This window comes from Plasmopara halstedii, assembly GCF_900000015.1.
Source record: "Plasmopara halstedii genome assembly, contig: Scaffold_614, whole genome shotgun sequence".
In the NCBI taxonomy this organism is placed as follows: Eukaryota; Oomycota; class Peronosporomycetes; order Peronosporales; family Peronosporaceae; genus Plasmopara; species Plasmopara halstedii.
The window spans coordinates 2,848,200-2,859,374 of NW_020187532.1; the positions used below are offsets into that span (position 1 = coordinate 2,848,200).

Below are 11,175 nucleotides of genomic sequence, written 5' to 3' on the forward strand. Positions count from 1 at the left end.
CATACTCTATCCAATGGTTAAACTATCTTTAGGGCGACGTGTGAGGGTGACAGCCATAGACCACTGCTTGACAGACTTTTCACCATTCGGAAGCACCACAATGCCGAAGATTAATAAAATCAATAACTAATTGATGTCCAAAACCCCATTGAAAGTTTTAAAAGCATCTTTAGAATTCTGAATCAACACAATTACACAAACGGGTAATTTAAAATTCACGGTATTGTAACTGTACGAAAGAGCAGCGTGGAAATACAAAATTATAAAGTGCGTACGGCATCCCAGGTCGCTTGTGGCGAGAAGGCTAGAATGCCAGTATTCCCACGCATGTTCGCTGAAAACGGATGTGTGACGCAGTTTTTAATATGATTTAAAACGCATCGTACCTGTCATTTCTGAATTCCTGGCTATTTACAAATAATGCGATCAAATAATAAGATGAAAGTGAGTGCTAAAGACTTTTCAGAATGCAATTGGCACGCCAACGCAATAAACTCATACAGAGAGTGACGATACATAGTGGGGTTGAATCTTCTTCGGTCACTGGCAAGCCATTTTCGCTTTCTGTCATCGTTGTAGAAAATGGTTTTTTGATAAGCGCTTCTGTTGCCCAAAATGAGTTGATGCAGCAGAAATATAGATCGAAGAATCTTGTGCACTATAGTACAAGGCACGCTGGATCGATTGTAGAATACCCGGGGCAGTGTGTATATGAGGCAAATGAGTGGAACGGGCGAGACATGCAAGACCCAGCGGCATTTGAGAGGGACAGGGTCATTATCTACTGCAGCTTCTATGACGAGCAAGAGACCACTTGTTGATGCATTATTCAGGTCTATGGATGTAACAAAGCCAGCTACAACAAATCTTGCTCTAATATTTGCCGGCGTGATAGCACCTCCTTGTCGCTACCAAGGAAATACAGATGATGACTACACAGAAGCTAGCGAAATGGTACATTCGAGAAGGGACTGAACATTTACACGTTATTTCGTATATTTTATATTCAAAAAATCTGTAAAAGTGAGAAGGTCCCAGTCTGTACATGGAAGGCAGCAACTCCTTCACGGCGTCTTCAACGCCAGTCTACGAGTCTTGTCTCTTCATCAGTTACGTACCGATTTTAGGAGATCGCATAGCCTCCACGATTTTTGCGATTTTCGTTGGAACTTCTTCCGAAAGCATCATATTAGGCATCAGCTTTTTCCAATTGCAATTTACTATACAAACTCGTGGCCCCATTTGGATTATCTTGAAACAATTTCTTGACATAATCCAACTCCAAAAATTCAGCCTGCGTCTTTGTGTTAACCCATTTGTTGAGCATAGCCTTTTCAAGCTCGAGCACGAATTCCGTTGGGTTCCCAGCCTCTTTGACACGTGTAATGGAGGTGATCAAGCCATCTTCAACATTTTCGACCAATGGATCGATCATGCGCTCCGCTTTCATACCCAGTTGCTGATCAGAGAACGCTCTGTCGAAAAGTTTCGAGTACTCTTTGAATTCTTTACTGCTGAGAAGATCCCCATTTATTTTTTTCAGCTCGGAGGGTTCGAAAAAGTTCTTGCGGAAGAGGTCATTGGCAATTTCCTTATATTTAGAGGAAAAACGCAATTGCCAATGAGGCACAAAGAATCGGACGAGACGATGGTTCACTAATGCCTGCCAGTTCTTCGACTTATGAAGTCGCTCAGCAAGTGCTGTGAGCATACCCGTTTCTTCCTCGAGTGTGTTGAAGAGTCTCTCCTCCGATTCTTCAGCTGAAGGCGGAGTAAGCGTGCTCTCGTGAGTCTGATTGTTCGAAGCTACGAAACCGTGCATCGCGGCGTTTGTTGTGGAGGGACCAGGACATGCCAGAAAAGCTATACTCGATAATAGCAAGAGGCGAAGTCCGGTCGAAAGGTTGCGTTTGTCAATCATGTGTGGTGAACTTGTGCTCGTGGTGGAAAACAGGAAGTGAGTTGTGTTGCAAGTGTAGCAAGGAATGGATGCAAAGCAAATGGCGTATGAAAATGTAAAAGCCCCACAGAATCTTGAAAGCTGCATTTGACTTGCACAATCGAACGATAATGAATATACTAGACTCAAATTGTTGAACTCTATTACAGCAATAATCAAGATAGATGTGTTCATAACACAGATGGTTTTGCTGTTTTTGTTGCTAGAAGCGGCAATATTGCAAAGAGGTTGTGCGATCCTTGAACTTGTGAAAAGAACTTGACATTCAGATTAAAGAGTCCTTGAATAGGTGTAGGGTGTCGTATCCTGGCTTCAACAGATGAAAAAGACCGTATCAATAGTTTAAAGTTTGTATGGTTGTAAGTACTACCAAATGATTTGAGCTTACGTCGCGTACTTTTACCCATGCAAATCTCATATTCAATCTGTAAAGGCAACGCTGACGAAGCTCAAAAATTAGGACGCATGAGTTGATAAGACAGCAGGTATTAGGATCACTCTAGTGCAGAGCATTGACGGTGAGTGGGAGTGCTGAGATAGGGCCGCTTAATACTACGATGTTGCAGATGTGTTTTTTTGCAAACAGACAATTAAACAAATACATACTATTAGCATAGCGTAATAGGTGCGATTTTTTACTTGGGTCAAATGACCAAGTTTAATTGCACGATTTTTAGAGTTCACTGTGGGGCCTCCCTGTTACGATGGAGAAGTCGATAATTTTTATTTTACTTTGGATTTTGAATCATGTGATTGTTACCAACCAACCACAGACCTAGCCTTTACAGATAAATTTTAGAGACTTGCATGGGTAAAAATACGTAGTACTTACAACCATGCAATCTTCAATTTTAGGCTGTAGGACTCTGATACAAATCTCAATATCATGAGCATCGTCTACACATCACACGACCACTTTGCAATTTTGCAGCTTTTTGCAACAACAACAAAAAGCAAAGCCATCTGGGTTATCAGCGTATCTATCTAGATTATTTGCTGTGATAGTGTTCAGCAATTTTAGTCTAGCATATTCAAATCGTTCGATTGTGCAAGCCAAAATGCAGTTCCCAAGGATCTGAAACTTTTCCATTCTCATGCGTCATTTGCTTTGCATCTGCACTTGCAACACAACTCTCTTACTGTTTATCCACCACGAGCACAAGTCCACGACACATGGCTGAAAAACGCTACCTTTCGATACGACTTCGCATCTTGCTATTATCGAGTATAGCTTTTCTGGCATGTCCTGGCCCCTACATAACTGCCGCGATACACGGTGTCGTAGCTTTGAACGATCAACCTAACGAGAGCACGCTTACTTCGCCTTCAGCTAACGATTCCGAGGAGAGAGTGTTGGGCAAAGTCGATGAAAAAATGGCATCCCAAAACTTGCCAAGGGACTCTCAAGGGCAAAAAAGTGGCAGGCATCTATCAATCATCGTCTCATCAAAATATATAAGGCATTTATGAGTAAGTTATTCCCTGCTGCATAAGAGTATTGCCTTTGACCACTTCCGCAGGCCTCGCGTTTGTACCAAAAATTGCTACTCGAGAAAAAAGCAGAGATAGAAGCAATCTTGAAGTTAGAGATTTAGGTGAAGATATCACTGATGAAGAGACAAGAATTGAAACGGTGTTTCTAGAGTGTAGACATCTTACGTTGGATGCGCCGTGAAGGATTTACTGCTCTCCTTATGAACAGACGTACGGACGGGGACCTTCTACCCATACAGATAATTTGGATGTGGTTGGTGGAATATTACGAAATAACTTGCAAGTGTTCATTCACCCCCTAATGAAATGTACCATATCTACAGCATTGTTAAAGCTCAAGCTCGATTCTTTGTACTTCATTGGTAACGACACGGAGGTAGTATCGGGTCGACAAAAATTAAAGCAAGTTTCGTTGTTGATAATTTGTGTAGCTGGCTTTGTTACACACATCGACCCGAATACGGCTACTAATTGTCTCGTGCTCGTCATAAAAGCTGTAGTAGATAATGATCCTGTCCCTTAAAAATGCTGCTGCTTGCATGTCTCGCCCGTTCCACTCAACTGCGTTATGCACACACTGCCTCGTATTTCTACAAGTGCCTTGTACTCTATCGCACAAGGTACTTCGATCTAAAATTCTGCTACATCACCTCTACGTATCGAACTACATGCATTCGCTCATGGTGCGTAAGTGGTAGTTCCGCCCGTTGATATAGCGCCGTTAGAAAAACTTATGAAAAACAGCTATTTCACAATTAGCGGCAATGGCTTGCCAGTGACTGGAGAATTCCTACCCCCACTATGTGTCGTCACTATCTTTATCAGGTTTATTGTTCTCGAAAGTCATTAGCACTATAAAATTTATAGTGCATTTAATGTTTCCCTCCCATCTTATCATTTGATCGCATTTAATGTTTCCCTCCCATCTTATCATTTGATCGCTAAGATACGACGCTACGTCTCGTGCGTTGTTTGATCATTTAAAAAACTGCGCAGCTACCTGAAACCTCAGAAACGCTATCACACTGCGATTAATTGCTACGATGTTTTAAGGCAGACGCACTGTGTAATTTTATATCTACACGTTGCTCTTACGTACAACGAAACAGTTACAATATCATGAAATGTACATACCCGTTTGTGTAATTTGACTTGAATTTCGAATTTTTAATGTTTTTCAAACATAAATTAGTTATTTCTATTTGGCCTCACACAACGCCCTAAAAATAGTGTAACTATTGGATAAGGTATAATTTATATTAAGTATCAAGTAGATATATCTAGTCCAAAATGTATGCGCTTTTAAGACAGTAGAGCAACCTGGGTGACTGATTACAGTGAAGGCTTTCGACAGCACTTCTAGGTAAAGTGTACGAACTCAACACTTCTGACTTTGTTAACACGGAGTCCCTAATTCGATACAAGATGCTCGGGAACCCTAATTCACTTGGTAGCACATCCCATGACCGCGTCGTGAAAGAATTGGAACCTCTGTGAGGGTAGAACACAAGATATTTGACAATTTATCGCCCAAGATCCCAAAGATGTCAGGGAGATGGCGATCAGAAGTTGGAAATACTCGTCCAGAGGCGCTCACCAGCGTTGGCGGGAGAATGGATGGCGCCCATCGCGAGGCCGCTAATGATTTGAAAGCAAGGACAGAGATGATCGCTCTGTCTGGACAAGTGATTTCGGAGTTGCGATCACATTCTTCATTTTCGGGCGAAAGAACAGCGCATCGTGCTTGCGGTCTTCAAGTTTAGAGACCACGTGGTAGATACATACACTACTCATGAGCGGGAACAAAAAAATCGAGTTCCAATTCGCACAGGGTAGCCTTCTTAAAAAAACGGGGTCTGCGGAAGTTGTGGTCAATGACGCCACGCCTCTATAGGAGTAGGAGCAACAGGCTCTGATAAAGATGAGTTTCACAGCCTAGCTTTGTTGGCTGACAAAAAGTAACGTCCGGGCTTTGTCGAGTCGTGCAATTGCTTACTGCACACGACTGTCGAAAATAGCTAAGCGAGAAGGCAATGAAAATAACGATACGGACACAGTAATTGTGCATTTTGCGACGGAGACAAGTGTAAAGCTTTGTGAAAAATGTTACATCCTCAGGAAGAATATGAGGGTTATGACAGCGCGAAACATTGGCATTGTGATCTCATCCTTACTTTGTCGAGGCCTAAGCGCTACAATCCTAAAATCATGGATTGACTGGAAACTGATTTTTTTGAGTTCCCCACACTTTTTTTCTCGGTGAAGCTTCGGCGAGTCATGAAGCAAAAGCGCGAATGTGTGAGCACGGTGGTACGATAGCGTCGGTGCTGAATGTATATATCCTAATTGATTAAAACTGTTATGATTAGTGCATTGAGAATTTGGAAAGCAGAAGTGGTTCTAAGCCGCGGTATCGACCTCAGACAAAAGCTATTGTTGAGTAATTGTGGGAATCTCCTAACTTAGGAAAGAATGACCTTAAGTCATGGCAGCCAGAGAAAATCCAGATGTGGCAATTAATTACGGATGTGAGTCGGCGGTCTCTGTTCCACGACTGGTGGATGGGTAAACCAGTCTCTCCTCGTCCATCATTACGATGTATGTCATTGAGAGAATTTGCAGATCACTAGGCGCGAAAAAATGGCAGTTTTTCCAAGTATATAAAGATGCTAATCTCACTTCTTTAAAATTTATCAAGATGTAATTTCCGCCGCGCCTAATTACCTATGATCGGGAGTGCGCCGTCCAATTGACTTGATCTCAGATAGCATATTATTCGTCACACATCAAAGCACATCACCAATTGAATCGTGTGACATCGATTACGTTTGTTCTGAGCAAAGCATGATGCGGATCTGATGAGAATGACAATGTCCCCACAAGACATCGACAGTATATGTCAGAAATGCTGTAGATAAGCTTAAATTTGTGCCTGATCATAATAAGCCGAATACGGAAAGGATGAGCTGCAGAGTGTCAGCAATTTTTTGTGCCTTTAAGCTAGTTGAAAGGTATCATCGAACGCTTGTGGGAGACATCAATTTCCCACTCACTGAGTGCAGTACTCCGAGCTGCTGGTTACGAAATTGGCTCGTTATGTTAAACGAACAGTCAGTTGCATAAGCAAGGGTTGATCGTCTGATGGTCAAATTATCAGGCTACATCGAGGCTACGCACGATAAAAAAGTTTGTTATGCATGAATAAATATCTCAAGGCATCGTCACGCAAAGTATGGAAAGCTGAATGCGGAGACGACACTTGCGAGCAGACTCAATTTAAAAAATAGATCATTAGACTTTGGCATCAACGAGACTTTAAATCTAGGTTTGCTATGTCGAGAGTATAGGTTATTGACAGGCATAAAACAGATAAAAATCATCTTAGTTGGATCAGTGCCTCTATCCCAATGGTACATTGCATCCCTGCGCTAGTATTTGCTGTTGGTTGTGATCTACATCATGTAGAAGTCGATGGCTATCAACGCACCAATGCGTTATAGTCTCTCTAAAAGAATCCAGTCTGTTCATGATTGAGAAATATTTGTGGTGTAGTAAGTCCTTGTCAGGTTCAAGGTGCACCTACCTTGCTCCAACAGGTTTGTGATTCAAACAGATCGTGCGTCATTGGTGTCGTGACCACACCCCTCACGAAGATTGCGAGATGATGATAATGCTTTTCAATGTATACGTTTGGTCTTAAATGTAAGTCGAAATGTGACAAGTGCGTTTTCGGATCTTTCCGACCATAAATTGTTGCCTGCTTGATGGTGAGGCCGCCGGTTGATGAGGCGAAACATACAACATCCAGGTGAAATGCAACATGTACTGCTTCCCTGAAAGTTTTGGAAAGAAAGAAGCTTAAACATTTCGATGCCGCATTCGCAATGCGCGCGATTGCGCGTTTGCAGTGCTATTGCTTATTTAAAGCTTGCAAAGTCATAGCGCTGACACACTAGACACCTAACGTGTGGTGATAAACCATGACAAGAAATTAACCAAATAAGCACGTGACACACGACACCCTCTTGGATGGCCATATTGAATCAAATCGCTCGGTGATCTTCACGTTCTGGTAACCTCAACATGTATAATAGGTTAAGCATATATATTGGCACGTATAAAAGTGTCAATGGGTTTAAGTTTCGCTGCACCTGTCGTGTCTATATTGGCCAGCCTGGCTGTACATGGCCTGTCTTTACAATCTGAATGAAGGCAAGGGAACGATGTTCAAAACGTCTGCTATGTGTCAAATGCCGAAAAAGCACTAAACACTAAGGACGACGGATTCCCATTTGGAATACGTCAGAAAATGCTTCCTCGTCGCACAAGCGTGGATTTCATTTTGGTTTTGGCACTAGAGCATGAATCAACAAATTTATATGAGACGCAATGTACATAGTATATATGAAGGGATCTTATGATTTATTCTGACCAAGTACTCGTTGTTGCGCTACCTGTTACATGCAACTTATCAAAGCAATCTAATAGTTACGAATTGGGTCGAACTGGAAGGGGCTGTTGTGAACAGACCCCTTACGTGCTGGTTGCAGTGTGGGAAGCATCATTTTACGCTTGGCACAACTTCTAAGTTTTTTTTCAATCATTTCGATATCATAACAGTGCTTATATCTACTGGTCGGTGGTAGTAAAGCTGTCCAGCCGACAAGATTGCGGTGCAGATTCATAAAGCTCGCTCGCATATAAGTAGTCTCAGGGCAGCTTATCAGCCGATGAAAACAGTCTGACACTTTTTCTCGAAGTGAGACGTTGGTGAGACGTACGTGAAATAGCCGATGCCTGTAACTTCTGCAGCGATACAGCAATGGTGTGGATGACATGGAGGTCAAACTTTTGCAGCAATTTGTAGCTTGAACCCTCTAACATATTGACGCAATTTAGGCAATCAATATGCCGACATGTGCCAGAAGTAGAGGCAAGCATATTTTTCAAATCTAAGTTGTGTTACGTATTGAAAATACTATCGAAATTGTTCGAATTGTTGAGTGTGCGGATTTCAATAACGTCTAGATATCCGTACATAAGGTGATGAGATGAGAATCAAGAATAATAGTAGAAAGTAGAAGCTAAGAACTCAAGAGATCCAAAAATGTCAGCAATTCTTAACACACTAGACGATCAAAAGCTTTAGACAAACCGGGTTGTACCGTAGGTCATTGGCATGGATAAAACTGACCAACTTTGTTTTTAATATTTATTTATACATATCCATGATGCGAAGAAAAAGCTCATTTAAGCAAGAGCGAGGAGCGCATCTTCAACTTGCACAGCGGCACCGTAAGATTGTCGCTGGCTGTTTTCAGGGTCCCACAACATTTGAGCCCGAGTTTGCCACGCCCGGTGTTGTTGGCAATATCTCGCTAAGCTTTACGACATCAGGACCATTGGGTCAATACTCGCGAGTGACGTGCCAATTACCGAATCATGGGTGGTCTCTTTCGACGATTCCGCCACCAAATGTTGTGATTCGATTACCATCTTCAGATGAAAACGAAGCACCTGAAACGATGCCGCGGGTTCAGATGACATGGAATTCTACTGCGCGGATCATGGAATTTACGCTTTTGAACGAAAGTGTTATCCCCGCTGGAACCCCCATAAAACTTGTCGTGTCGGGGGTTGGCACACCCGAAAAGGCGACACCGCAAAGTGAAGCTATCGTCACAACTTTTGAAAAAGTAGTGACAAGAAAGACTGTTCCGCCGTCCACGCGTGGAGGGCAAATCATTGACGGTCCTTCAATATTTACGATTCCCAAAATCGTACCTGGGGCGATTAGTGGAGCCAGACGCTGGAGTCCATTAAATTGCTGTCCCGGAGTAGTAACCGATGTCGAGCTGGCATTTATAGTAAGCGGAAAGGTACCTCCAGGTGGAAAATTGCTGGTGGAGTTGCCACCGCATGGTTGGGATATGGATGAACATCCAAAGGTGTGGCTTCGAACGTTTATGTATCCTGAGAAATATCTTGCGGCAATGTGGAACTGCAAACAGCACACTCTTGAGATTATAGTAGATGGAGATGACACGTCAATAGCATCGAAGACGAATGTGGTACTTACAATCACAAATGTGACCAATCCCAAAAACGAAACCATTCTTTTGATTGGTGACCAACTGATTACAGCGGCGCGTCTAACCACTTTATCAGCAAGTGGCGGTGTGATTGATGGACCTGCCAGAATAGAAGTGGCTCGCATTACTGAGCTTCGGGAACGTGATTACATATTACTTACTCAAGTACTTGACGCTGGTGGTGCTGATGATCTGTCGGTTGATGGTGAAGGAATCGCGATTGATAAAGTGCCTGAGTTATTGCGACGAGCAGGATTACTGTTATCAGACAATCTATACGAGACACTTGTTGTGCCGTGTTTTCCCGTGCACACTGGTCTTTCTTTAGCGGCTGACAAGGAAGATAAAATGCCTTCTATTTCACCGCTAATCAAACGCTTATCTCGAGAAGAGGTACTAAATGTATTTGCGCTTGTGTATGCTCCAGCATACAAATACGGGCAGAAACTTCGTTTAGCTTGTGGTCGGGGTCAATTAGAAATTGTTAACGAATTAGTCAGTCGTGGTTGTAATCCTAACGCTAGTGATGCGTCCGGTTGGTCTGCCTTGCATTATACAACTGACTTCGGTCAACTTGATGTGCTCAACTTTCTTGTCGAAATTGCTTCCGTACAATCAGAAAGCAATGAGATACGACCGGTATTACTTGATCTCAATGCCCGTGATGGTCACGGTTGGACGCCACTGATGTGCGCAGCGGCTAACGGTCACATTGATATCATCCAGAGGCTTCTACAGCTCGGTGCAAATATTTTGTTGTCAAGCTCTGAAGGTCGATCTGCGTTGCACTGGGCAGCAAGTCGTGGCATGAGTGCGGCAGTAGCAGTGCTAATGGATGCTGGTGCAGACGTGAATCAAGTAGATCATAGCGGGTGGACACCTCTACACTGTGCAACGATACATGGTAATACTGATTGTGCGGCATTTTTGATTGACAAAGGTGCCGACATAACAATTCGAGACAAATTGAACCATGTTGCTCACTTTTACAGCAATCTCTAGACAATATAATTTCTCACTTTGGAACTCAACAAATCAAATTGTTTGGTGAAGGCTTTTAGAAAAAAGCTATACGATTCAGGAAAGATGAATTGTCAACAGCACCAATAGCAGCCATAACTGACTAAAGTTAATTAATATTTTGATCACTTCAAGCGCCATTTTCGCCATTGACTCGCGGACTTTGCAAAGCTTTCTTTACAGTGATACTTTATCGAAGAGGCATTTTAAATTATCATGGATTTAATATTCGTGTATACCTGACAATTATTGAGCTATATTTTGGCTTACAAGTCGGTCATCAAGGCTTGATTGTGTATGTTTATATTTTACTCGTGCACATTCACATACGATTAAATTACTTATGTCCCTCCCACCTCTGCTTTGAAGTTAATGAAATCTAATTTTCCCTCTCACCTCTGATGCACTCATTATTGAAAGTTGATGATTAAAGCAATGATCACATTGCGCTGATTATGGAGCACAATATTCGTGCAGCAAACACCTTAAATATGTTTTCCGAGGCGATCACTCGCAGTCTAGCAGCCGAGCAGCAATTTGGTGCTCGCTGATATGTTTTCCATCCTCACAGAGGTTACAGTCCTTTCACGACGCGGTCCAAGGATTGAC

At 42.5% G+C, this 11,175-nt stretch overlaps 5 protein-coding genes across 5 annotated transcripts; 3 read left to right on the forward strand and 2 right to left on the reverse strand.

Moving 5' to 3' along the window:
- The first annotated feature begins 242 nt into the window (after positions 1–242).
- PHALS_14604 (uncharacterized protein) lies at positions 243–1,151 on the forward strand. Its single transcript, XM_036407515.1, has one exon. It carries the CDS (start codon positions 712–714, stop codon positions 973–975), a length of 264 nt encoding a protein of 87 aa, XP_036263209.1. The 5' UTR covers positions 243–711; the 3' UTR covers positions 976–1,151.
- Positions 1,152–1,189: 38 nt separating this feature from the next.
- Positions 1,190–1,921, reverse strand: PHALS_12545 (RxLR-like protein; the record flags this gene model as incomplete). Its single annotated transcript, XM_024728112.1, has 1 exon — positions 1,190–1,921. One exon carries the CDS (start codon positions 1,919–1,921, stop codon positions 1,190–1,192), a length of 732 nt encoding a protein of 243 aa, XP_024578622.1.
- An 875-nt stretch (positions 1,922–2,796) lies between these two features.
- PHALS_14607 (uncharacterized protein) lies at positions 2,797–4,196 on the forward strand. Its single transcript, XM_036407516.1, has one exon. It carries the CDS (start codon positions 3,134–3,136, stop codon positions 3,428–3,430), a length of 297 nt encoding a protein of 98 aa, XP_036263210.1. The 5' UTR covers positions 2,797–3,133; the 3' UTR covers positions 3,431–4,196.
- A 2,434-nt stretch (positions 4,197–6,630) lies between these two features.
- On the reverse strand, positions 6,631–6,907 carry PHALS_14605 (uncharacterized protein). The gene has a single exon (XM_024728115.2). It carries the CDS (start codon positions 6,868–6,870, stop codon positions 6,676–6,678), a length of 195 nt encoding a protein of 64 aa, XP_024578624.1. The 5' UTR covers positions 6,871–6,907; the 3' UTR covers positions 6,631–6,675.
- Positions 6,908–8,685: 1,778 nt separating this feature from the next.
- On the forward strand, positions 8,686–10,548 carry PHALS_12546 (Histone H3 (Lys9) methyltransferase SUV39H1/Clr4, required for transcriptional silencing; the record flags this gene model as incomplete). The annotated part of the gene is made up of 1 exon (XM_024728116.1): positions 8,686–10,548. The coding sequence occupies one exon, from the start codon at positions 8,686–8,688 to the stop codon at positions 10,546–10,548; it is 1,863 nt and encodes a 620-aa protein (XP_024578625.1).
- Between the last annotated feature and the right edge of the window lie 627 nt (positions 10,549–11,175).